General features: G+C 50.9%; 8 protein-coding genes across 8 annotated transcripts; 6 read left to right on the forward strand and 2 right to left on the reverse strand.

Moving 5' to 3' along the window:
* Positions 1-271: 271 nt before the first annotated feature.
* Positions 272-3264, forward strand: medA (transcriptional regulator medA; the record flags this gene model as incomplete). The annotated part of the gene is made up of 5 exons (XM_058459674.1): positions 272-327; positions 859-940; positions 1081-1246; positions 1296-2764; positions 2818-3264. 5 exons carry the CDS (start codon positions 272-274, stop codon positions 3262-3264), a joined length of 2220 nt encoding a protein of 739 aa, XP_058323206.1.
* A 1882-nt stretch (positions 3265-5146) lies between these two features.
* Positions 5147-5538, forward strand: N7508_001609 (uncharacterized protein; the record flags this gene model as incomplete). The annotated part of the gene is made up of 2 exons (XM_058459675.1): positions 5147-5167; positions 5236-5538. 2 exons carry the CDS (start codon positions 5147-5149, stop codon positions 5536-5538), a joined length of 324 nt encoding a protein of 107 aa, XP_058323207.1.
* A 3142-nt stretch (positions 5539-8680) lies between these two features.
* Positions 8681-13371, forward strand: N7508_001610 (GYF domain-containing protein; the record flags this gene model as incomplete). Its single annotated transcript, XM_058459676.1, has 4 exons — positions 8681-8772; positions 8892-9315; positions 9368-12989; positions 13055-13371. 4 exons carry the CDS (start codon positions 8681-8683, stop codon positions 13369-13371), a joined length of 4455 nt encoding a protein of 1484 aa, XP_058323208.1.
* A 1006-nt stretch (positions 13372-14377) lies between these two features.
* Positions 14378-15567, reverse strand: N7508_001611 (uncharacterized protein; the record flags this gene model as incomplete). The annotated part of the gene is made up of 3 exons (XM_058459677.1): positions 14378-14548; positions 14630-15176; positions 15248-15567. The coding sequence occupies 3 exons, from the start codon at positions 15565-15567 to the stop codon at positions 14378-14380; spliced, it is 1038 nt and encodes a 345-aa protein (XP_058323209.1).
* A 1464-nt stretch (positions 15568-17031) lies between these two features.
* On the forward strand, positions 17032-19192 carry N7508_001612 (glycerol kinase; the record flags this gene model as incomplete). Its single annotated transcript, XM_058459678.1, has 4 exons — positions 17032-17165; positions 17221-18206; positions 18262-18428; positions 18491-19192. The coding sequence occupies 4 exons, from the start codon at positions 17032-17034 to the stop codon at positions 19190-19192; spliced, it is 1989 nt and encodes a 662-aa protein (XP_058323210.1).
* A 461-nt stretch (positions 19193-19653) lies between these two features.
* On the reverse strand, positions 19654-21361 carry N7508_001613 (cytochrome P450; the record flags this gene model as incomplete). The annotated part of the gene is made up of 2 exons (XM_058459679.1): positions 19654-20545; positions 20637-21361. The coding sequence occupies 2 exons, from the start codon at positions 21359-21361 to the stop codon at positions 19654-19656; spliced, it is 1617 nt and encodes a 538-aa protein (XP_058323211.1).
* A 1220-nt stretch (positions 21362-22581) lies between these two features.
* N7508_001614 (mRNA-binding protein NAB2) lies at positions 22582-24080 on the forward strand (the record flags this gene model as incomplete). The annotated part of the gene is made up of 2 exons (XM_058459680.1): positions 22582-23000; positions 23057-24080. The coding sequence occupies 2 exons, from the start codon at positions 22582-22584 to the stop codon at positions 24078-24080; spliced, it is 1443 nt and encodes a 480-aa protein (XP_058323212.1).
* Positions 24081-24477: 397 nt separating this feature from the next.
* hem14 (oxygen-dependent protoporphyrinogen oxidase) lies at positions 24478-26459 on the forward strand (the record flags this gene model as incomplete). Its single annotated transcript, XM_058459681.1, has 3 exons — positions 24478-24789; positions 24874-25587; positions 25641-26459. 3 exons carry the CDS (start codon positions 24478-24480, stop codon positions 26457-26459), a joined length of 1845 nt encoding a protein of 614 aa, XP_058323213.1.
* Between the last annotated feature and the right edge of the window lie 387 nt (positions 26460-26846).

A 26846-nucleotide genomic window follows, 5' to 3' on the forward strand; every position in this document is an offset into this window, starting at 1 on the left:
TTTGTAAAAGTTGCAATTCAAAAACTCCTTCAGTCTCACACTGTCTCGGCTGAATACACCATACGTTCCAGATCCAAGCGGTCACGCAGCTATCTGTTTGGAAGGGTCTCAGTCAGGCAGATCAGTTCATCAGCTTAAGGTTAGTATCTCCACTCCCCCCTTTGCCCACGGTCTCAGTTCTCCTGCCTTGCATACTTCCTCTTTGGGAGGTTTCCTTTGGTATCGTCTCCTTGCAGCCCCGTGTCCCTCTGGCTCTGGACTATACCGGGAAATGACGAGCTTCAATGGTGAAGCCGTCGGATGGCTTCCCCGTCCCGCGATTCCCGTGTTTGTTGTTGACATTAGTCTCTTCTTCACTAGTTTGATGACCCTCGAATCTTGCATATTATCCTGAAGTCGAACGTCTCAGTTTAGAGCTTCTTTTCTTCTCTGATTCAGTGAGTTTCCAGGTCTATGCACCGATCCGCTTGAAAGCTCGTATACTCATTGGAGTTAGTCTCGTGCCCAACTTGCTTTGAACTTCTTCTTCCCGAAACCCCAAGCGAAACCTGTTCCTCGCTACCCTTTTTCAACCTATTGCCTTCAACTGTCAGAATTGGCGGTGGACTTTTTGATCCTTTCAACCTATCTGGATCTTGTCTTTATGAACTTCGTGGCCACTGCATCTGAGTCGATTCCTGCAGCCAGCCTTTTCTAGTCTCAGCCTTAGTTGATTGCTGGATGTTGATTCGAGGCCTTTTGTTGCCCTTTTTGTGAAACTGACAGTTGCTTCATCTTTTCGCTCGTTCTGTCTCGGAGAGCACCCCGTTCTCGCGTGTGCTTTCTCGGCCTACAATCGTTTGGAGAATAAATTCCCAGTCATTCGCTTCAGGAGGTTCTGTCTTGTTGCACTCGCTGCAACATCTTCAAGCTGGCTTACTCGAAGACTCACGGTGTTTTGGTAAGCTCAACCCTTCACTGGCGCTGGATGCCCGCATGTTTGATCTTCCTTCCAATTCCAGCCCGGGATCCTGTTTGATCTTCTGTCAACCCTTGTTTCTGTACACAAGAAATTTTCCAGCTGACCTGTTTCCCTCGCAGTTCGATCCAGATTTCCAAACGCCTCTGATACTAGGCGAGTCGTTGGATCTCTCGGATTCTGAAGAGTCACAGTTTGTCGGTGCGTTTTCAGACGGCCTGTGGGCCAAGTCTGAGCCCATTCTGTCCATGTCTGCTTTTCAAAAGCCCACCGCAGGCGCCATACTCGGTAAGTTGACCGGATCATTGGGCCGGACAACCTGCTAAGACAACAACAGATTACGGCTCCACTCGATCTTTGCATGATGCTGCCTCTTACTCGGCTTACGGTCAATCGCCTTTTGTGACCACCCCGTTCGTGCCCTCTCCCATGGCCGACCAAGCAAGCCAGATCTCGGATTGTGTTCCATACATGCCAAACAATGAGTACGCTAGTTCGTACGAAGAATCTCAGTCACCCATGTTGGGCGCACGCCAGCGTCAACTTCCCGAGGTGGTGACCTACAGCCCCCAGCGCGGAGCCGAAAAAGCCAGAGTCATGGTCCAGATTCAGACCCCCTATGACTTGCACAGTTCCACATATGCAGGCTTGTACTTGGTATTCGGCACCAAGAAGTGTGAATGTATCCCAACCTTCCACGGATTCGAGGGCTCCGTCTTCCAATACAGACTCTCAGTCCATGCGCCTGCATTCTTGTCCACTGGCTCCCCATCCTTCGCTGTCCCCCTATCCGTCTCGATGGAGACCCACGATGACTCCCCCGCCACCGTCCTCCAGGTCGGTGTTTACACATACGAGCAGGTTGCCCAATCACCACCGGTTGATTCCCGCAAGCGCAAGTTCTCCTACTCTGACGTCCCCGTTGCAAGCAACAAGCGCCACAATGGAACCTCGATCAAGGTCGAGCAACACGACGGCTACCACAGCCGTTCCGTGTCGGCATCCTACTCGCCTTACCTACAGTCTCTTCCCGCCATGTCTGGCTTCGTTGCTCCCTTCCACGCTGCCTCGTCTCCTCAAACCGGCTCTGCTCAATACCCCTCCGTCTCTGCGACTCCTCAGCCTGCTTTGCGTGCTCCTTCCCCTCTGACACCCGCCTGGAGCCCCAACTACCTCCCCGTTTCCAGCGAGGGCCGCAACCCCGGCATGCCCATGCCGCAGCAGAAGAGTGTCCAGCGTGCCAATGGCACCCCGACTTTGATCCGTACCTCCACCATGCAAACCAGCTCGATCTCCCAGAACCCCCAATTCAACCCTTACGCCATGTACCCTACCAAGGCTGTTCTCAAGCTGAACGGTGACTTGGATAGCATGACCCAGGGATGGTCGAAGGAGGAGCGCCACTGCCAACGTCGCCTGGTTCAATTCACCCGCTCCCAGACTGGCAGCACCATCGTCGGAGAATTCAAGGCCGTTACTCCTGAGGATCGCGCTCCCAACAGCATTTGCATTAGCTGTATCTCCTGGGAGGGAAAGAACGAGTGCTATGTCACCAGTGTAGATACCATCTACTTACTCGAGTCTCTGGTTGCCGTTCGCTTCACTGTTGAGGAAAAGAACCGTATTCGTCGCAATTTGGAGGGTTTCCGTCCTCTGACCGTCTCTAAGGCCAAAGCCGACAGCGAAGAGTTCTTCAAGGTAATTATGGGCTTCCCAGCCCCCAAGCCTCGCAACATCGAGAAGGATGTCAAGGTTTTCCCATGGAAGATTCTCAGCTCAGCCTTGAAGAAGATCATTGGGAAATACGTATGTTCCCTCAATTTTCATTCAAATCGAAAGTTATTAACATCCATTTGCAGTCCGCAAGCTATTCCTCCACCGCCAGCGCACTTCCCAACCCCATGACCAGCTACCCCAGCCACATGGGTTCCGACTCAGGCGCCGAGTCCCACGCGATCAACTCCCCCCAATCAATCTCCGACTCCGGCGCAACAAATACCTACGCACCAGCCATGGTGCCCTCGTACTCGCAGCCCGACCAAACAACACCCCAAATGTCCGCGGCCCCCGATGTCCGGAACATGATTGCAGCAACGCAGCCCTACACATCCGTCGGCGCATACTCATATCCCGCCATGTGTCACCCGCAGATGGCGCAAGGTCTCCCAGCCCCTGCTCCCCGCCCGGCATGGGACATGCACGCGCTCAACACCGGCGCACCCCACACGGGTGCGCCGGTTAACGGCCCCTGCTACAGCTACTTGGACCCTGTGTATAACATGCACGACACGGCACATGGGCAATGATTGTGCGTGGCTGGTTACTTGATATCTTTCTAATTGCGTTCCCATTTTTTGTTTCTTTTTCATACTTACCCCTCTTGCTCTTTTTGAAGATACGATTTTCCTTCCTGTCACTCCTTGTTACAAGCCCAGATCGCGAGTTGCAGTCGCCAGAGAATCAGTCTGATCTCCTCACTTTAAAAGGTGGGGGGAAGTACTGCCTTTTTTTACTGCCTGCGCACTCGCTCATCGATCATGATTTACGTCCCTCCTTACACAGATTATGATGCCTGAATGCCCCTACACCCACAACAGTTGCATCTTTGATTCTTTTTTTTTTTTTGATCCACATCTAGATGGTGTCTTGTTCATTCCTTTCTTGGGTTGCATATTCATTGCCGGGCATTTGCGGCTTTCCCTCCTTTTTTTTTTTTGCTTTTTTGGATTTACGCTTGCGAGGCTTTGCAAGTTTCCCTGCTGGGCTTTTGTACTACTATCTGGCATAGCACAGGCGCTGCTGTCATTCCTTTTGCATTCGCAGGATTGCTTTTTTGGTTGGAGAATTGGGAATAGACTTTTTCGGGGTTTGTGTTGCTTTTCTGTTTCTGTTTCTGCTTCTTGGGAATATATTGGAGGGCTGCGTCCATTACATCTTGCTCCTGGTGCATTTGGATGATGGGGATTTCTTTGACGGCTGGCATTTGGCTGTTACTCTGCAGCTTGTATACACTGTTTGATGCCTTTGCCCTCTCTGGTCTGAATCCCCATCTATGGTTCTTACTTTTTGATGGAAATTTGGGAGTATGATTTGATACTTATACTTTTTGTTCTCTTGTTACTTGAGCTGAGGGCTGTTATTTACTCCTGCATTGTTTTGGCGTTTTGGAGCATGAACGGTTGGACCGTTCCTCATGCTTTCCTCATCTTTTACTCTTCTAATTTTGACTTGGTCGAAGTTTTAGTTGTTTAATCGCAGTTGATTGGACTCTTGTCAATCTTGTGCTTTACCTTTCGTATCGTTAACTTAATTCAGACGTCGGGTTCGTTTCTGCATTTGACCCACTCTGGCTGTCATGATTGGTTTGTTTGAGCCCTTAGTTTATGTCATCCTGGGAGATCTACAGTCTTCCCTTGGCTCTCTGGGTTGAGGTGCTGATAGTCGGATATTTGCAATACTTAGGTTTTTCTCAATTAGAGTTAATTCTTCAGAGTACTTCCCCATCACTGACTGTATACAAAGCGAACGCTGAATTGGAATCGTGATAGACAGTCTACTTCAATACACTCCAACTTTCTGTCCCAGTCTCCTAGAGTTGACTCTTGTTTCAATCCATGATACCATACCTAAGCTACAGTCAACACAAGCCAAAGCCCCTCAACCCGTCTAGCATGTATGCTGCCCGCACGACACAAAATGCGTCTCAGCCCACTACGCCATTTGCGGCTACGGTGTGTCTCCTGGGGGTCTTTTGAATATGGCTGGTCTTTGTGACTGTTCTATTTGTTGCTCTATAAGATGAGATTCATCTTTCACACTTGAATTTAACATCAAATGAGAATAGTTGGATTCTACACATATTCCTTCTTAGTGGTGGTCTATGAAGAAAGGGAGAATAGAAGATAGGCCGTGTCGAGAGTAGCCTGGTGCGTGGGCACTAGGCATCTCCTTCCATTGGACCGTATTTCCCCCGCCAAACACCGTGCTTCTCACAAACCCCACGCACCTCTCATCCCAAATTCCCCGGCCTTTCATGCCAACTCACCACGTGACCTTGGTACCCTAATAACAACCATGCCACCAAAGAAGGCTACCAAGAAGGCGTACAGCAAGTCCCGGGTCCAAAAGCCGGCCGCAAAGCAGAAGACCGTTGAAAAACAGCTCTAACTGATGTGGACGGCCTACAAAATGACCTCTGAGGGTGTGCCGGTGAGTAGAGCACAGTTTACGACATTCATGCTCAATTGTCTAATCAACGTATGTGTTTGATCTGACAGCTCACTGATGAGAAAATTGCCGCTAGACTTGGCATTACTGAGGGTGCTGCACGTGGCAGATGGTGGGAGCTTCGGCGTAAGGTAAAGCCTTTCGATGCCGAGTACCAGGCTGAGCGTACACTCGCCGAAGAGACAACGAAGAAGGAGATGCTGGAGAAGCAGAAGATTGAGGGGAAGGAGAGGAAATTGAAAAGGGAGGAGGAGGACGAGGACGGCGATCCTGACACTGATGACGACGAGCAGGATCACGGGGCTCTTTACGCAAAGGCTTGTTCTTTGGCAAAGCAGAATAGACTGGTCTGAGCGAGAGAGAATCTGGCTAGAAAGGTCTCAACGCGACAGCATAATTTGACTGTTAAGCGTTTCCACGAACTCACGAGTCTCATAAACTTCATTGTTTGAGCACAGAGTCATACATCCTTCTAGTGAGAGATTAACGTAATTTCAACAGTAAGTGAGGAAGTAGTGACGTTTATATTGACTGGTAGCCAATGTGCTGCCTCAGGATATCTTCTTTGTTTGGTTGCTCTACTGCATAGGCCTATATAGGTTAATACTTCTCCAAGAGTATTTCCCTTCCTCGAGGAACTCTTCTTTCTTCATTTCTCCCTCTCCTAGTCAAATGAATGGTTCTTATATAGTTAAACAAGATTGTGAATAACACTGTAAGCAGTGAATTACTTAGTTCATGGAATAGTGGCTGAACATCTTCGCCCACGAACTGTGATTCACGGCCTTGAGCCGTACTTCCTTAATCAACTCCTGTGTTTTCACGACACCCACCAAGCTCACCTTCCAGTCTCACCGTCCACTCCACAACCTTTAATCCCAAACACGGCCGGCACCAGCGCGTGGCTTGGTTACTCGAATCAACATGCCACAAACCCTCCTTAAAACAAGGCTGTCAATGTGACTTTTACCGAGAAGACATACGACCAGACACAAGGCCGGGAGAGGAAGCCTGATGGCATGGAGACCCTCATGACATAGAAGGGGTACACGATCACGGCTGCGAACGTCCTGGTAAGCAGAGCATATCTACATTTTTCAAGATTAGGTATTCAATTAGTGTATGTGCTCTACCTCATAGATCACCAGTGAAGACATTGCAGACTGTCTCAGATTTACCGAGAATACAGACCATTCCGGGTGTGCTTGGAAATTTCAGATGGCCTCCACCGAGGAAGGCCTTACCACCACTGCTCTGAAAAATCGACAAGAGTGAATTTGATATTAACTTGGTACACAGTTGATCTGATGAGCTCTTGCTGGAAACCTAGTCCCGTAAGATGCTTCATTTTTTTTGAGTGGAGCTCCAGGTGCCTTTATGGTAAGAGAGTAATGCAAATTCAACACTAACGAGAGAAAATGCTTGTATTGACGTCTAATCAAGAACAAAGAACCTCACTTCCTTCCACAGACCCAGCCTTGTCGACAGTCATACTTAGGACGGCAGCGGTGATAAGCACCACACCGAGATTCATCAACCTCCCTGTCATAATCAGGGATAACTCGAACAGAGGAGCAATCCGATGACATATCATCGTATGGGGAGACATGAGAGCCAGTATCAGAATGATAGTCTTTGTGATAACAGTCGCAGTGCCGAATCTCAGACTTTGGGGCCGGAATGTGCCTCTTACAAGTACCTTTGGCCTGAGGTGGCTTATTCCGAGGATTTCCAGTTGATCCGTAGGAATGAGACGGCGTCGGCGTTGGACCTCGAGTAACTGAGAAATTTTCCCAGCCGAATACCCTGCGACACGAGCAGCAGGGGTGCGCAGAAGCGGATGGGGACTTGGGCGTCTGCAGGCAAAATTCAAGTGCAGGTGTTGCGTGTCGAGAGTGACATCCTGGACAAACTGTCGCACATGGACTGACGGGCTTTTGCCAACTGCATTGAGCTTTCTCTGGTGGGGGAGAAGGCTCCCGTTGCTCCCGTCCGCGCTTTACGGATGATGTACAGCAATATAATCTTCGGATAACCTCATCCTTAGAGCCACAGCTCATGCTTGGGCTCGGGGGAGGTGTCGGGTTATGATGCTGGTGCTGGTGCTGGTGCTGGTGCTGGTGCTGGTGCTGGCAATTGTAGCACGTACATGGCGGTCTCACTAGAGGCGGAGGAGACTGCGACTTGTTCGACAGGCATTCTTGGTGGGAACACTTGGTACCACCAGCGCAGGGTGCTTTTTCTATTTGCTCGACCCAACCATGGCTCTTGTCATAAGGCTTTCCCATCCAAAAGTCAGAATACGGAATATCGCGTCTTGATCGCCTCATGCTGAAAGGGAGAGTCGACTTGAACTATGAACAGACAATGAAGAAAGACCTATAGTAGATTAACAATGATAGGAAAAAGAAGCTTAGTGAATTGTCTTGGAGAAAAGACAAGTGAAGGGGAAAGGCCGGAGGTGGGTGGTTTTATAAGGGTTCTGTATAGATGAGGCGAACACCCATATTAATTGGGCCTGAGATCTCCTGTTTGACTGATTAACAAGCAAAAGCATTGTGATCGGTGTAGGAAGGAGAATTGCCGGTAGATCAAACCAATGTAACCTGCCATTCCCACAAAGAACATAGTGATCCAGCCCTATAGACAGGCACAGAGAATGGGAATTCCAACCCAACCAGCATTTTGCCCGAATCTCACACAAGACTAAGAGGGGTTGCCCTATAGTACAAGATAGAAAGGGATATCCATATGCATAAGAACCTTTGTTTAAGTTGACAGAGGTCAGGACCTTTTGAAAGCAGCTGAGCTCCCAATCAGAAGAGGTACGTGGTTGTAACTATGATACACGTCTATCCCAGTGTTGCCACGATGCTGCTTGCGTCAAGCCACCTACTGCATAGTTCCTATCAATAGCTTTTGTCTTGCAAAACAACCAGAAACCAAGCTTTCACTCAACTGTGTTTCATCGTTCTCTTTTGAATCTTCTTGCAGGTAAACCCGTTTGTTTTGCTTTAGAGTGTGCTGGGGATGTAGAAGGTACTTAGGCCACAGTGGGCAAACACGATGTTTTGTGTGTATCGAATACCTGCGGGCTTTAGTAAGGGTAACACTGGTTCTGCCAATACACTATAACGTACCAGATCCCCGGCAAATCACGCGCGCCCAGCCCAACCCCTTACACTGTATTTACGCCCAGCGCGCCTAATGCCACGCACACCGCTTAATCATTTTTGCTCCAAACTTCCCAAATTCGAAACTCGATCTCTCTCTTCACCTTGAAACTGGCCGCTTTCTGCATTCCCTCAGCTCTTCTTTATATCATTTGACTAGCTTCTAGCTGTCATTCCCCAACCTCAATCTTCACTCCTTGTGTCTTGCGACTCTGTCTGTTCGCATCACACATTCTCGAAATCCGCCACAAAGTCTCGCGACAAACTATCTCATCGGCTATTTCGTGGGGGATCAACATCCGACCAAAATAACCTATCCATAATGCCTACACCACTTCCATCGAGTTTCGCTTCTGCCGCCGCCGGCAACACCCAGGATCCTAATCGGAGAGGGGATGGGACTAGCGGAGAATGGTATGCAAACATTGCCCTGTCTTCCCCCATTGCTGGTGGTTCAACAGACATGCATTGCTACTGTTGCTTATGCTGGTCAATGTTTTTAGCTTCATGCTTTAACACTAACCTATGTCCAGGTCTCGAAACCGCATGAATGGAGCTACGCAGACCTTCCGCCGCCCTTCTGTCGCTACCAACCCTTCCCACCAGCGGGACAGTAGCCAGCCTGCATCTGCCTCGACACCAACGGCCGGCGGAGCGTACATCCCCCCACACATGAGCTCAAACACTAGCATTGCACGGAATGGGGACTCTCGGTATTCCAAGGATCAGCTTCTAGAGCTGTATAAATCGCAGCGGGAGCTGGGATCCTTGAACAAGAACGTGGAGGAATACTTTGTGGCCGACTGGGATCCCCACACACTGTCAGCTTCTGTAAATGGCGCGTGGGGGAAGCGGGATGACCACAAACCCAACTCCGCGGGGCCTGAAGTGTGCTGGGATCATGGTGGCCAGGTGGAGCCTCTTGGACTTGCTGCTATGTCGGATAGTGAGAAGGAGGTTCGATTCTCCTTTATACCTGTATCTGAGCGATTGTACTGACATTTAATAGCTATTTGCCGCCTCGGTCAATTCCCCTCTGAAGCCCCCACCTACGAACGCCCAGAAGGAAAACGTTGTCCCCGGGACTGGTCGCAAGGGTTCTGTTTCCTATCCCCAGGGCCATATCAATAACTACAATACCGCCTCTCCTACTGCTGGCCGCCCGGGCCCTCGACGCCGGGAGACTGGCGAGTCGATTGGAAATCCAATGTCTCCTACCGGTTCCAACTCCCGTTTCTTCCGCGACGAAGCCAACACTTCCACCCCTCCCCCGGCTCTGTTGCGTCGCAAGACCGATTTCCGAGAACCCACAGCGACCGAGAAGCCGAAGGATGCTCGGGACGACCCATCTTCTCCCTTTAGCACCCTGAAGCGTAGCTCGACCAATCCCCTGAATACGGGCGTCAGTGGGCCGAGCTCTCCTTGGGGTTCGGCCTCACAAAGCGCCAATTTCTCCCCTATGGGAGCCTTTGGGGCTTTCTCGCTTGGCTCGAACGCAACTACCCCCACGACCGAAAAGAAACCAGGATACGGAAGTCTCCGCGGGGAAAGTCGGTTCAAGGGTTTGCTCTCGAAGGATAGCTCTGAGGATATGGCTGGTTCCGCCAGGGAAAAGCATATGGGCAATCTCGAACGTCTTGCTGAAAATGACAGTGACGGGCGCTCCCAGTCACCCTGGGGAGATGCTGTCAAGACGCGTGTCAACCGCAGCGAGACTAATCCATTCGACGAGCCTCGCAGTGGAAGCGCTGCTCTTGGTGGATCGCAGGATGTCGAAGGTCCTTCTCAGTCTGATCTCGGTTTCGGGGCGTTCGGCATGACGTCCAGCATCCCAGGATTCCGAGAGTTGATGCAAAGCCAGGAGAATTCGCGCAACCCCACCCCCAGCTTGCTCCAAGGCCACGAACCAACTAGCCCGACCAACACTAATCCTTACCAGAGCCCGCACGGTGATCGCCACGGTGATCGTGTGGACACCGAGGATGTCGATACTGATGGATCGGATATCCAGCAGGCTCAGCATCCTGGACTGAGCGGCCTTCGCGACCCCTCCAACCCCTTCGGGTCAATGAGACGTGTGGGTTCCGGAATGGACTTGCCCACTGTGGACCGTAGCGAAAACTCCAGCGTCAATGCCAACCGCACTTTCTCTGGCCTTGGGGGTCTCGGTGGACTGTCTGGGCTGGGTGGAGCTTCGACCTGGTCGTCTGGTGCTGCTGTTGGTACACCGACTCGTGAGCGTTCTGCCTTTGCAGGCGGCTTCGGCGATCCTATCTTTGGTTCCATGGGCGATCTTCAGTCTCCAAGCTTGAGCACTCTCGGCGGAGGCGGTCTGTTTAGCCCGCATGCTGGAATTTCCGGCACTGGAAGCATTGGCCGGTCCAGCAAATTGGGTGCTTTGTTCTCGTCTATGCAAGATGAGAGTCTTCCGGACTCTGTTGGTTTGGAAGGATCGATCGACCAGGGTGAAAAGGCGGGGCAGGCAACTGGCTCGACACCTGCCTCCCAAACCCCCGTCTCAGCTGTTGGCTCAATCCCTAATTTGGCCGGTCACGATTCCACTTCTGGAACTATTCCTGCTTCACAGCAACGTACCATGGTCATGCCTGACCGAATGCGCTGGATCTACCGTGATCCCCAGGGTAATATCCAGGGTCCTTGGACTGGACTTGAGATGCATGATTGGTTCAAGGCTGGATTCTTCAGCCCTGATCTCCAAATCAAGAAGCTTGAGGACACGGAGTTCGAGCCTCTGGCCCAACTTGTCCGTCGTATTGGGAACTCACGTGAACCATTCCTCGTCCCCCAGATCGGCCTTCCTCATGGCCCTGAGCCCACTGTCGCCCAATGGACTAACACCACCGCTGGCTCTGCACAGCCTCCCTTCCCCGGCAGTTTCCCCAGCTTCGGCACTACCTTGACCGCCGAACAGCAGAATGCTCTTGAGCGCCGCAAACAGGAGGAGCAGTACCTGATGGCTCGTCAGAAGGAACACCTCGCCCAGCAGCAGGCCATCATGAAGCAGATGGCACCCCCTGGCGCCCCCTCTTCCTCTATGCAACCCCCACTGCAGCACCAGTCTAGCGCACACAGCCTGCACAGCCAGCCAAGCTTCGGCAGCATCACCTCTCCCGTCGGCTACCAGCCATCCCCCATCCAGGCTCCCATGCAGCAGTCCTCCCAGGGCGTTCCTGGATTCTTCGATGGTACACCCATCCGACAGGGTGGTTTGCCCGGATCTGGAATGCTCGGTACCGACCTTGTCGGCGGCCAGGACCAGCTCCCTGCTCTGCTCGATCGCCTGAACGTCGGCCGTCAGGACCCATTCGCTTTCGGCAGTGCTGGCTCCTTCCGCCAGCCCGACAACTTCCTCCACTCTCAGCAGGTTTCTTCTATGCTCCAAGACCGCGCTCAGCTTCAACAAGAGCAGGAGGATTTCGACAAGGCCAATGAGGATGATCCCTTCGACCAACAAGCTCGCGAGGAGAGACTCCGTCAGTTCCATGCCCTGCGCGCCCAGGAAGGCGAGTTGGGTATGCGCACTGCCGATGGCTTGCCTACTCACCCTGCCGCTACTTCTCAGCAGCTCGAGTCTGATCTTGGCGCCGACATGGAGGAGGCCGCCAAGCAGTTGTCTGACTCTGTGACTGGTGCCGAGCCTCTCACTCTCTCCCAGCAGGTCCAGAAGGCTGCTTCCGCCCAGCGCCAGCAGCAGGAACAAGAGCAGAGCCACGCCCCTACTGAGTCGGTCTGGGGCAAGGTTGACAGTGCTATGCCCCAGCCCTTCCCTCCCCCACCCTCCGCCTCTCCGCTTCCCGCCCCTACTGCCCAGCGCAACCGTCAGAACGTTGCTGAGTCTCTGGCTACTGGCTCTCGTTCGCAGACGCAGACTCCTGTCGACGCTGCTCCTACCTCCGTCGCACCATGGGCTAAGGAAGCCAATGACCTGCCTAAGGGCCCTTCGCTGAAGGAAATCCAGGAAGCCGAGGCCCGCACTGCCGCCCAGCGTGAGGAGGTTGCTGCCGCTGCTCGTCGAGCTCAGTTCCTCGCCGAACAAGAGCGTCTGAGCCAACAGCAGGCGCAGACCGCTCCTGGTCTTCCTTCTTCCGCTAACTGGGCCAGCGCTGGATCCCCAGCTACTCCCGCCTCGACCGGCTCCCCATGGGCCAGCAAGACCCAGCCCGCACCCACCGGAAACACTGCCAAGAAGACTCTCGCTCAGATCCAGAAGGAGGAAGAGGCCCGCAAGAACCGCGCGGCTGCGGCTGCCGCCGCCGCCATGGCCGCTACCCCTAGCCCTCCCGCTCCCCCCTCTGCCGGCAAGCGTTACGCCGATCTTGCTAGTAAGGGCCCTGCTTCTGCCGCCCCGGCCGCTCCAGCTCCTTCTGGTGCCTGGACCACTGTCGGTGCCAGTGGCAAGGTTAAGGGTGCGCCCGCCACGCCTCTGGGACCTCGCTCCGTCAGCGGAACCGTTCCAATCTCGCCTGTCATTGCCAAGCCCCGACCTGCTACCGCTGCCCGCACTGTCACCGTTGGCAGCGTCCCTCAGTCCAACCCCAACCAGGCCGTTGAGGAGTTCACCAAGTGGGCCACTCTCGCTCTGGGCAAGGGACTGAACAGTAACATCAATGGTGAGTCTATCTACATAACTTTAACCCCAATACGCTTTCTCTGTATACTAACATCTCTTCCTTAGTCGACGATTTCGTCCAGCAACTCCTGTTCCTCCCCGCCGAGGCTGAGATCATCTCCGACTCCGTCTACGCCAATTCGCAGACTCTTGACGGCCGTCGCTTCGCTGAGGAGTTTATCCGCCGCCGCAAGCTTGCCGACAAGGGCATTGTCGAATCCGTCTCTCCCGGTGCTTTCGGTGAACAGAAGGGCAGTGGTGGCTGGAGCGAAGTTGCCAAGAAGGGCTCCGCTGCGACAGTTGCTGCTGCTGCTCAGCGTGAGGAAGAGAGCGCTAGCGCTGCTTTCAAGGTTGTCGCTCCCCGCAAGAAGGGTAAGCGGTAATGGTGTGCATTATCCGTGGTTTAGCCTGCATGCATTGCATTGTTTTGTCTTGGTGGTTCTTTAGTTAGATATCGATCTGTCGTCTTATGTTCGCTTGCCTATGTGCGTCCGTGTATCAATAGCATACTGTACTTGTTATGCTGCTTTCTCTAGCATTAAAGTTTTTGTAGAAGTGGATTTCCTCTTAGTGTCAGATCTGTAGCGTTAGCAAGTAAGCCAACCTACCTTGTTCGTATGCCCTCCAAATTGATCCTCGGCCCGAGTTCCTTACATTTGACTTCCGTCACGCACCATGAGACCATTGTACTTCTCCATTACAGGAGCATCCCCCGTATAGACAGCAACTTCGCAGCTCCTTAGTCAATCAAGTCGCTTGGAAAAAACTACAGATAGCAAACGAAGGCATCAGCAGATCCAACCTGGAAGAATGCTAGCCATGATATAGGCTGATGAACTGACTGACGACAAGCAATCAATTCTGTTGCTTTGATATTGTTTGCTACCAAGCTTCAATTCATTATTTTTACTGCAGCAAACACTAACTATGGTGTCATGTGGCCCCGTAGACAAGGAAGCTGCATATGCTGAGCTCGTTTCTGGAATTCTGCAGCCTGCATTGAATTGGGGGCATACAGCGTGTTTGTTTGTTTGATTTCATTTGGGAATGAGGGATGTAAAGGAAGTACATGGCCTACGGGATATGGTGTTGTATTGCCTTGGATCTCGCAATAGATGGTTATCGCCGGGTTATGCAGACTTGATTCGAATGATAATATGTAAGATCTGTTGTAATTACTGTATCCTTTTCTTATCGATGTTGGATTGCAAGAGTCAAATTGACTAAATGCCAAATAACGCGGTCCCACCCATTTTTCCATGAGACTTCCATAAACAATGAATGAAATGAAAAGAAAAGAGAAGTGATCATAACAAATGCAATAAATCATCAATCATTCCAGCCCTGCGTGTGGGATGTTCATGTGCAAGAACAGCTGGATCAATCTCGTTAGACTGGACTCTGCAGCACGACTCGCCTTTGCTTCAGAGGGCCAAATATGAACAACCGCTTGAGTCCCATCCAGGGTGTATTGATCGGACTGTCTGTCCCCGTGTACAGGAAGAGGTCGTAGATCCATCCTCCGAAGGCGCAGTCGAGAATTGGTGCGACCATTGGGACCTGAAAGTATGGATTTGCATGTGAGTTATTTACTTCAAAATATTCCAGGAGGTAAAGAGGAAGGGGAAGACGTGTACATACCCAGAAGTAATACCCACCCGCTGACCACACTTCATGTCCATACCCAAGCATATACGAGACCAATCTAGGACCAAAGTCCCTAGCAAGATTGATCGCATACCCAGTCTCCCAACCGAAACAAGCGCCGATCCCAAAAACAACAAAGAATAAAGCGAGAGGAATGGATGTCCCTGCACCGAGATTACCCTCATCCTTCAGCGCGAATATCATAAACATCAATATCGCACTGGCGAGGAACTCGGAGAAGAATTGACCTGTCTTCGTCATGAAGTCCGCTGGGTATGTGCAGAAGATGCCGGCTGTTGCTGTAGTTGAGTAGCCTGGCACCGTACGGATATGGGCTCCGCCTTCGTAGGTATCGATGGCTGATTTGTAGTTTCCGTATACAATTGCTGCACCGCTCATTGCGCCGAGGATCTGGGCTAGAATGTAGATCGGGAGTTTGCGCCAGGGGAAGCCGCGAAAGATGCAGTTTGCGATTGATACTGCTGGATTTATGTGGCTTCCTGATGCGCCGCTGGCGTATATGCCTAGCATGACGCCGAGACTAGGTGGGTTTGTTAGGACACAGAAATTGAAGCGGGAAAACAAAAACGTCTGGATATATAAGTGACTTACCCCCACCCCCAAGAGACAGATTGATAGTTACCCTTCTGGCCATGACTGAGCAGAACCTGCGCAACAACCCCATCACCGAACAAGATAAGAATCAATGTCCCAAAGAATTCCGAGAACGCATCACGACTGTTCTCCCTCACTCTCGACCAGAGGAGCGGTTGAGTATAAGGACTCTCAATCTCGGGGTTGATATGATGAATAGAAGTCTTCTTCCCACCAAGACACAAAGACCCACAGCCACTATTATGACTATCAGAAGAAAGAGTCCCACGGTGAACTTTCGACATCGGATCAACCTCAATATTTTTCCAGGGAGCCATAGACACAGAAAAGAATGGAGGCTGTCCTCCAGAGCGGGACTGGTCTCGACGTGATATAGTACAACAACCGCGGGGGGAATACACCATCCCCGTGTGTATGAATGTATGGGGTGTGTGGTTGTTCTTCCGGTATATCGACGGAGTCAAAACCAGGTCCGCACCGTGTAACCCCTGTTCTTCTGAATCCCAAACCCCTGCGCTGTATCGTACAAGTCCTGCTGGCTCGATTGGCTGACACACGGTCCTTGTCCTAGATGGTGTATGGTGTGTATGGGTGTAGTCCTGCTGTTCTTAGTACACTTTTACAGGGTCTGCAGGAGTGCAAGCTTGCATATGAGATACTAGCTGGTGTCAAATCTGGACAGACTCGGAATTGGAAGCGAGATTGAAATTGGTAAAGCGCAGATTTCTTTCTATTGAGTGGGCTGGGCTGGTCTTTGCTGTTTTTCTTTCTTCCCCTTTTCCTTGTTTAAAAGGTCAAACTGTGACAGCGCATCTGTGGCCATGGCTTTTTTTTTTGCCTTATTCCCATGAGTTCGTTTGTAGGAATCGTTCGTTCGGCTTGGGCTGGCGGAAAACACCGTCTGGTTCCACTTGGACTGTTCCTTTTTTTGGGTGATGCTCATGTCATTCCCGTTGACCGGTATTTGCCACCCTGTTGCTGTAGGAGAAGCTTCCATTTCTTCTATTATCCATCGTCAATTCGTCGGGTGCCAGACCTCATGCAGTCCTGATTGCAATTTTCTAGAATGCCCTAACCATGTCACTTAGGCGGTAACATTCCTCAGTGTGGGATATTGGTACCAAGTAGTGTCGCCCTTCGCTTGTCATCGGTAGTGGCACTTTTGACAGTTGTTCGTGTGACCATCAGCCAGGTATGTGTGGTATCAGCGAGGCCGGGGTTGGCCGGATTTGACTCCCTCTGTGGAGGGTGGTGGTAGAACTGGTGTCTTGTCCCCATATCGGATACTCTAAAACAGGTTTTGGACTAAATCGTAATGTGACATTGTGGTTTGGCCTGATATCGGAGTGAAGTGAAGTGAAGTGAAGTTGAGAAAGTTGAGATGAAGTCAGTGCGCCGAACTTGACGTGCTGATCTTCCCCGCAATATGCAGAGAGGTGGAGTTGGAAGATCCTTGAGTTGATCGGTGGATATGTTGTCTTTGTCTGTTGTCTTTGTCTGTTGTCCTTGTCTTTTGTTCTTTGTCTCTCTCTCCCTCTAAATATGAATCCCAACGGTCTGCTCGAGGGAAGCCAATCGAAGTCTCACCTCCGACCAGGATATTCCCACCAATCCCTTTCCCCTCGAATTTCCTCGAATCAGATATTGGCTGTGATTTTTACGTCTAATCCCGTGGGGGTGTTCTTCTCTTATCATGTTGTACTTCCCTCGGATTATTTGCCAAATAATTTCCCGCTTTCCCCCCCCTTCTCATCCTTACATACTGCAGAACGCACGCAATCATGCAGTCTGCGGAGATCTTCGTGGGCTCTATCGACCAAGGCACAACAAGCACTAGGTTCCTGATTTTCGATCACGATGGCGAGCCAGTAGCCTCGCACCAAGTCGAGTTCAGCCAGATCTATCCACACCCAGGGTAGGCCTAGCCACCTTCTAAATAAACCGCACAAACTTAAACTAACGTATCAAAGCTGGCACGAACATGACCCCCTCGAACTGGTAACCTCAGTAGAAACCTGCATGAAAGCCGCAGTCGACAAGTTCGAATCCGCAGGCCACAACCGCAGCAGCGTAAAAAGCATCGGAATAACCAACCAGCGCGAAACAACCATAGTTTGGGACCACGAGACAGGCGAGCCCCTCTACAACGGCATTGTCTGGACAGACACGCGCTCACAGTCCATCGTCTCCGAACTAAAGCAGAAACCCGGTGCAGCCCAGCTCCAGGCAATATGCGGTCTCCCGCTGTCAACCTACTCATCGGCGACGAAGCTGCTCTGGATGCTGACGCATGTACCGAAAGTGCGGGATGCATTTGACCGTGGGACTTTGGCGTTTGGGACTGTTGATTCTTGGCTCGTGTATCGTTTGAATGGCGGCGCGGCGGCTAACGTCTTTGTCTCGGATTCGACAAACGCCTCGCGCACTATGTTTGTTAACCTTGAAACTGTGCGGTATGATGAGAATTTGCTTGATTTCTTCGGGATCAGGGGGAAGATTCATTTGCCTAGGATTGTGCCTTCTTCTGATCCTGAGGCTTATGGGGTTGTTGCCTCTGGTGTCTTGGAGAGTGTTCCAATTATGGGGTGTCTTGGGGATCAGTCTGCTGCTCTTGTTGGACAGAAGGGCTTTTCTCCGGGCATGGCGAAGAATACTTATGGGACTGGGTGTTTTCTGCTGTACAATGTTGGCGATAAGCCTGTCTTTTCGACTCATGGGTTGTTGGCTACGGTGGCTTATCACCTTGGTGGCAAGCCTGTCTATGCTCTTGAGGGAAGCATTGCTGTTGCAGGCTCTGGGATCAAATTCTTGCAGAATAATCTGGAATTCTTCAGTGAGTCGAAAGAGGTCAATGACCTAGCCAACTCGGTCGAAGACAATGGCGGATGTGTGTTTGTCACTGCTTTCAGTGGACTATTCGCACCCTATTGGGTTGATGATGCCAAAGGAACCATATGTGAGTTTTTCCCTAATTGTCCTTTCATAAGATTAATCTCTAAAACCCCGTATAGTTGGGATAACCCAATACACCCAAAAAGGTCACATCGCACGCGCAACCCTAGAAGCAACCTGCTTCCAAACCAAAGCCATCCTCGTCGCAATGGAACAAGACAGTGGCCACACACTCTCCGAGCTAGCTGTAGACGGAGGTATGAGCAATTCGGATTTGGCAATGCAGGTACATATACCTACCCCTTTCGTCATATCTTTCCACAGGTGGTTAACCAGACCTTGATTCAGACCCAGGCAGATTTCATCTCCATCCCAGCCTACCGTCCCAAGATGCGGGAAACAACTGCCCTCGGCGCAGCCATTGCAGCCGGTCTCGCCATCGGAATGTGGCGCAATTTCGCCGAACTACGTGATATCAATCGTGCCGGTGGTACAGTCTTCGAGCCTCAGATTAATCCTCAAGAGAGTGCTGTCAAGTTTCGGGAGTGGGAGAAAGCTGTTCAGATGAGTAGGGGCTGGGTTATATCCGAGAAATCTCAAGAAGAAGTCGAAGGAGCGAAGAATAATACAACCCGGACACTAGTCAAAGAGAGTCGGGATCGCCAAACAGTCAGCCCATGTCACTCGCACTTGTATGAAACTAACCAAATTATGGGAAACCACAAACTATCCAGGTTCAGTTATTCCCCGGCCTACTCAATCCTGGATGGAGAAAATGCACCCATGGAGACGCATCATCTGTCGAAACAAGTGGTTCCACTGCGTTCCAACTCAGATACGAAGAAGGCACCTTGTGTTACAGCTACTGTCAAGGAGATAACACAGACCTCCATTGGCGAGATCAAGTTCCCGTCTTCGAAGACGCCATTGGTTAGTTTCTTGAGTGATATGTCAAGCCCAGACGAGGAGGATTTGTATCTGGAATTGAGGAAGGTGGAGATTTTACAGAGGCTGAAGGCATTGCAAAAGCCCAAGGTAAAATGTTATTGATGTTGTCTTAGGTATATTTGATGAGCTCATAATGGAAATGATGGATGATATTTGACATTCAAGGTCTTGCGCGGAGAATGGTATGTGAATACGTAACGCCGATTTCGATATCATTACAATGGAAGGAAGCCATGACTTAAAGCTAGTTCCCGGCTTGAAGGCATAAAGATAGGGGCATTCAAGCACTCTAAAAAAGGAGATAGTACGAAATCAAAGTTCAAGTTCAAACCGCGTGCCATACTGTGCAACTACACCTTTCTACCTGGCGTTGTTCATGGCTAGTATGAAAGAATGGGTGCTTCAAACCTGGCCAATACATACTGAAAGCCTAATGACCGGTCGTCTACTGATGAAGTATATATTGAAGGTGATTCTAACTTGATCTCCCTTTTCATTCTGGATATCTCATTAACTCAAGTAAATCGTAATAGCAAATCATCGAGTTCAACCCAAAGCCCTAACTAATACTCCTTAGAAGCAGGCATCACGTCCTCCCCCTCCTTGAGGAAAACACAATTCAACTCAGAGCCCGGACTAAGCGTAACCTCAAACCGAAGCACTGGATCCTCAACCTTCTCCTTTCCATTAACAGGCAACGCAATAATACGCTCATAAGCCTGCAAGATCCGAATAAGAGTGTACCCCATCTCAATAGTAGCAAACTGCTGCCCAATACAAATCCGTGGGCCACCATTGAACGGAATAAAATGCCACGGCCTGGGCTGCCAGTTTGAAACCCACCGCTCCGGAATCCACTTCGCGGGGTCGAAGTAGTTCTCCGAGTCGGGGCCGTCATATAGATCAGGATCTCGTTGCATCAACATTGTCGAGTAGATAACTCGAGAGTTGGCGCGCACGCCTACTGGTGCCATTCCGTCTGGGCCGCCGCCGCGTGGGAGAGTTGTGTCGCGGAGGGAGTAGCGAACGTTGAAAGGGACGACTGGGTAGACGCGCATTGTCTCGTGTAGGACTGCGTTTAGGTATTTCATTTCCTTGAGATCAGTGTAGGTGGGCTTTTGGCTGTTGGCGCCTACGCCTAGACGATCGCGGATTTCCTGGCGCATTTTGGCAACGACTTCTGGGTTGCGAGATAGTTCGAAGAGGCAGAAGGATAGGGTTCCAGCAGTTGTGTCTCGGCCGGCTAAGAGGACGGCTACGAGTTGGTCTCGTAGGACTCTTGGGTCACGGGTGAATCGGGCGAGAGCGTCTAGGAAGGTCTCGCGCTTGGAGAGCTTTTGGTCGAGTTCGTCGGTAGAGAGGAATAGGACTGTTTCAATGTAGGGCTGGATGAAGTCATCCATTATCTTGAGGTTCTTACGGAACTCCGTGCGTGACATGGCGAAGCTGAAGACTCTGTAGGTTGGGTTGCACAGTTAGATTGAGTTTGTTATACTTCCAATAGGAGCTGGTGCTGGCATCGCACAATATCGGGGAAGTTGCTTACCCAAAGCGGAAAAGCTCAGCTTGACGTTGCTGCACATATCTGAAGGCTTCAGCAAAGCGAGTGGCTGGATTTTCGAGACTGTCTGTGCCTTGACCGAGAAGGTAATCGGTTGCTGCGTCGAGGGTGTACCGGAAGAAGAGAGAGCCAACATCCACAACCCTGCTGCTGCTGGGAGAGTGACTACCACCGAGGAGCGGAATTAGCTTTTGCACGTGCTTCTCGAAGATCTCTGTATCTACAATGCGCTCGCGAGCGAACATAGGGCGGATGAGCTGCCGGGAGCGAGACCATAGCTCCCCGTCTGTGGCGAAGATGCTGTCGCCGAGGAACTCTTTCCAATCCTTGTGGAATGGCTCGCCCTTGCCGTAATCAGCGAACTGGCCGGTGAGAAGAGCCTTGATGTTTTCGGGGTCTTTGGTCATGATGGCACGGGTCGAGATGCCGGCATCCAGCTCGGCGGTCTTCACATTGGTCTGGCCACCTGCATTCATGATAGTTTGATCCCAGAATTCAATATCACGATTCACCAGGTTAGCCTGGTGGCCTTTATAGATGAAGTCGAGGGCATATGGAAGACGGAATCGAATCTTTGGAGCTCTCGCACCAAGGCGAGAGATTTGGACAGCAGCTTGCACCTTGCGGAATACGCAAAAGGCGACGAACAGCCCTAGGAGCCATAGTGCTGCCCGGCCAGGGGACATCCCGGCGAGGAGGTCTTCAATCATGATGCCGCTGAACTGGGCCGATTGGAGTGTAGATGGTGTTGAAGTTCAAATGCGTGCGTTGAGATCGAGATATCGAAAGTGATAAGAGAGATCAATAGTCCGAATTAAAACCAGACGGGTTACAACAAAACTACTTCAATAATCGGACCCCAGTCTCCCCGAACGCCCAGAAAGTGTGAAATGACCGAGTCCTAAAAGAGAGTAGGTTCGCTCTTTCGAGACCACCTTGCGAGCCCCGCTTTATACTATGACTTCATTTCCGCTGCCCGATCCTCTTTTTATACAACTTTCATGCTAGTACTGTGGCTATTATTGGTCTGCTGGTTATATTTATGCCCCGGATCTCCGCGGGTCCCACCTCGGTGTTCGGTTTCACACTGAATCCCGATAATCTGGGGAAACTAATGGTGGCTTGACACCTCGGCAGTGTTGCATATGATATCGGGCTCTGCAAAAGATCGTCCATTAACAAAGTTGCTTGTGGTTAGACAGTTAGCAGCCACTTAGGGCTAAGATTATATATGGCTTAAAGCTGTCCCTGTCTGACCTATTGCTTAGGGCCACGAGTATACACACCGTATAATTAACAGTCTGCATGTTTTGTATCTTTGGTCCAAGACAATATGAATAGCTCATCTGATATTTCTATTATTCAATTCATTCATTTTGTTTACAATGGCAGCCTCTATTAAGAACACTAATTATAGGACAACAATAGCTTTGTCAGGGTCCCTTGGCATAGGTTCTTTTTCTAGGTAAAATTCATTTCTTTCAAATGAAACTTCTCTCTCAACATATAATCGATTCCTACATTTCAGTCAGAACCGTCAAATTACTGTTGGAAGAAATTCATCGATTCAACTTGAACGGAGACCACTCAGCTGCCGGTTTGAGCAGATTGCTTCCCCTCACCGCCCGACCAGCCACATCACGTGACAATGTACATTTTGATCTTGTGTCTTTAGCCTCACTCCATCCATTTGTCAAAATCCCCCTCCTTCTATCAGTTCCATTTTCTGGCTTGCGCAACGTCCAGAATTTCGTCAACAATTGCCAACCGTCTTGTTGAATCATTTTCGTGATATCCGCTTTCTCAGTCGCTCTGAGTCAATCCGAAACGCCTTTATCGGGTGGCGCAAATCCGTTCTTTTATCGCTTTCTTCTCCTCGCGATCTCTTACTGAACCATCACTCGCTCCTTCTTCTACAACTGCATTGATCATGTTGCCTCAGATCACGTTAGAGTCACCGCTTGCACAGGCAGTTGCAAATGCCATCCAGCCGAAGCTTGTTGAGATGGGCTGGAGCGATGGCCAAGAATCGCCATTAGTCGAGTACATCGTTCTCATGCTTGTCAACGGAAAATCCCAAGAGCAGATCGCCACAGAACTGTCGAACGACTTCTTAGGCCTCGATGAAGGCGACACCGCTGCGCTGGAGTTTTCGCGATGGTTGTTCTCACAGGTTGAGATGCTGAACCAGCAAATCAACGGAGGTGCCCCTTCAAACGACATCAACATGAACCAGCCTATTCCTTCACAGATGGGACAGAATCCCGAAGCTCAGGCATTCATTCCCTCGTTCGGAGAACAGACCAACGGCCAGGATGCTGAAATGGGCGATGCAGGAAATGAGTTTATGTATGTTTCCCGTGGCGATTTTCTGAAACTTGAATGCTAACAACTTTCGTTAATAGTCCTACCGGACCCAAAGCGATGCGCAACGGACGCGGCGGTAAAGGTCGAATGCTCAATCAAATCAACCGCACCCTAGACCGTGGCTCGGACGCAGCTCTGCACCGTGTACGCGGACAAGGGCAAGGAAACGGCCGCATCGGCGGTAACAACCGAGGCATGAAAGGATATCAGAATGGTCGTGGTGGTCGGAATATGGGTCCCATGGGAATGCCTGGCAACATGGGCCAGGGCTCCATGATGCAGATGTCGCCTGAAAACCAGATGCAGATCATGTCTATGTTAGAAGAACAAGCGCGCGTGATGTCGCAGTTAATGCCCGGTTTCGTTCCCCCGGCCGTCAACCCCGCTTTCCAGAATGGCCAGCAAGGTCGTTCGCTCTTTGATCGCGTGGAGCGTGGTCACCGTGGAGGAAATCGCGGAGGAAACCGTGGGTACAACAAGCCCAAGACTACCAATGGAGGCGATATCGATATGGATGCCGAGCAGGACGAAAGCAACCCGAACAGCATTTGCCGCTTCAATCTTCGATGCACGCGTCAGGATTGCCCGTTCGCACACCAGTCCCCAGCAGCCCCCGAAGGCACTTCCCTGGATCCGTCCGATGTTTGCTCATTCGGTGCTGCTTGCAAGAACAAGAAGTGCACCGGTCGTCACCCTTCACCAGCGGTCCGCTCTGCCCACCAGGCAGAGGCCATGTGCCGATTCTTCCCGCATTGCACCAATCCCAACTGCCACTTTAAGCATCCCAGCATGCCTGTCTGCCGCAATGGAGCCGACTGCAAGACCGAAGGCTGCAAGTTCACACACATTGAGACCGCCTGCAAGTTCAACCCATGTCTCAACCCCAACTGCACCTACAAGCACGCTGAGGGCCAGCGAGGTGCTTTCACCGACAAAGTGTGGACTCCGCGCTCTGGTGAGCATGTGAGCGAGCGCAAGTTTGTGGGTGATGTTGATGGCCCCGAAGAATTGATCAAGCCCGAGAACCAAGAAGGTACTCAGAGCCAGGAGCTTACCGCATGACTCCGCCTGACATGACCCAAAAATCCGAAACCAAACCCCAAATAGGGCCAACGCCCGTTCTATAAACTCAACAATACCATGTACAATCCAATCTGCTGTTTGAATGAGGAGCGGCAAGGGAGGGCGTTGATACTCATGAATTTGCTTGTTTGCCGAGATATCATTGTTTTACTTCATTTTTTCTGTACATAGATATCCCTTTTGATCTTTCAAAAATGAATAATCTGAAAGCGATCAATATCGCTGAATACCGCTCAAGATCTGCCTTCTATAAAGTGTCGTAGAGAGGGCCGAGGCGTCGGGCCCCGGGGAAGTCCCCAGCTTAAGTAAGGTGTGATAGGTCCGAGGACCTTCGCAGTTGATCTTAGCTTCTCCAACCAAGCATTGCACGCCAAAGATGCGGCTACCACATTCCTCGAGCCTATTAAGGCGAGGACAATTAGCCAGTGTCCACAGCCACCTAGGCTTCTCAGGCGTTCGCAGCCACAGCACCGCCGTGCTAGGCGGTGGCATCACCGGGCTCACAGCGGCCTGGCAGCTGATCCAGGACCCCAAATGTGAGCAAGTCGTGCTATACGAGAAGTCAAACAGGCTAGGAGGATGGGTTGACTCCGAAACCATCCCTGTCGAGGATGGCAATGTTGTGTTCGAGTATGGGCCTCGGACATTGAAGAGCTCCCTGCCAAGCTCTTTACCTTTGCTTTACCTAGTACGGTCACACACTTGCTCGCATCCCACTGTGTTTTCAAAAAAATTATACGTTAGATATGCTAATGCTGACTACAATTGACAGGCTACCAACCTTGGCTTGTACAAAGACCTCATCATTACCCCGAAAAGCAGCCCCGCGGCTCGCAATCGCTACATCTACTACCCCGACCATCTTGTTCGCATGCCCGCGCCTGAACCGAAATTGACGCCGCTTGAGTTCATAAAGAAGACGTTGAACACTATTTGGAATGAGCCGGTCTTCGACAAATTCCTCGCGGGACTGTTGCATGATATCTATACTCAACCGCGTCATGCGACTGAATGGGCGAAAGATGAATCCGTTGCGGACTTCATCGGACGACGATTTCACCCCAAGGTCGCCGATAACCTGGTTTCTGCTGTGTACCACGGTATCTATGCCGGTGATATCGATCAATTAAGTGCCCAGATGCTCATGGGCTCGATTCGCGACCTCGAAGGAGGCACCGGGGGTGTTGGTTCCTTTGTGCCTGGGGGCATTTTCTCGTCTATGATCAGCCGGGCATTCTCTCGCAAAAGGACACACGCCATAGATGATTACCTGGCTGTAGATGCTATCTCTGGCTCCCCTGAGCTATCGAAATATCAGCACGAACTAGAGGGTATAGTGGCTGGAGCTAGTACTTTCACCTTTAAGAATGGTGTTGGCCAGCTGATTGATGCTCTGGTTGCTTCTTTGAAGAACTCCGGCAAGGTCAAAATTGTAACAAACTCGAAGCTCGAACGTCTAACTTTGGATTCTGTGTATGGAATTCATGTATGTTTTTCGTACTTCCATCCTATACCAGAACCACTACTGACACTTTTTAGGTCAAGACTCCATCGGTCAACGGAAATGGCCTCCAAACACAAAAATTCAACCATGTCATATCTACAATCCCCCCAGCATCACTAGCCAACATACTCCTCCCAGCCGAGGGAGTGAGTAAAGAATACGAAGGCAGAACCCGCAACCTCCTCCAAAAGCAAAACTACGCCGTGACGGTAATGGTAGTAAACCTCTACTACCCAAACCCAGACCTCCTCCCAGTGGAAGACGGCTTCGGTTATCTTATCCCCCGCTCAATCCCCTACGACCAAAACCCCGAATGCGGACTCGGCGTGATCTTCGCCTCAGCCTCAAGCGTAGGCAACAGCCCGCACCCAACCAAATCAACGGTAAATCAAGATACAGCCCCAGGAACAAAACTCACAGTCATGATGGGCGGTCACTACTGGGACGGCATGGACAAATATCCAGACCACGACACGGCCGTCAAAATGGCCCGTGATATGCTAAAAAGACACCTCAACATCACCGATACGCCAACCGTCGCACGCACCCGTTTGCAGAAGGACGCTATCCCCCAGTACACTGTTGGTCATCTGCAGCGCATGTATGATCTTTCATATGCAACACGGGTCGAGTACAGGGAGCTGCTCACCCTCGCTGGCAACTGGTATAATGGCGTTGGTGTGTCTGACTGTGTGAAGCAGGGTATTTTGTCGGCGACGTATGGTACTGGTAGAGTTATACCTAATACCACACATGGTCCTTGGCGTCCATGGAATGGTGTTGTTGATCCTAAGTGGGATTATCAGGGTGGTATTGCTATGTCGCCTGTGAGGTTTACTGATTCGCGTTTGTAGTTATGTAATTTGTGTGACTGGTTCATATAGTCTTGTTTACAGTGTGGTTGCTTGTACAGTAAGGATTTACTGTGGATGAATCTTTGTACGATACTTTGGTATGGACTTGAATTAGAAACGGCATGTGCCGTGATTCTTGATTTCTTGGTATTATTGCAATTTGGTGCCGTGTATTGGCATTCTCTGATTTGATCTACCAATGAGGATTGGTGGGTTCACTTCTAAGTCGAGTCTGGTGTCGAAATTAGGGGTGAAGTGAGACCATGAGGGTTCTGGAGATCGGCAGAATATGAGGGGACTGGCGGGGACTGGCGGAAAGTCGTCATGGCGGATCATGCATGACCAGCGCTTGATCTAGACGACAGGGCAGTGCTGTGTAGCGGCCAA

The sequence above is a fragment of the Penicillium antarcticum genome (assembly GCF_028974205.1).
Source record: "Penicillium antarcticum strain IBT 31339 chromosome Unknown utg000002l_segment0_segment0, whole genome shotgun sequence".
NCBI lineage: Eukaryota > Fungi > Ascomycota > Eurotiomycetes > Eurotiales > Aspergillaceae > Penicillium > Penicillium antarcticum.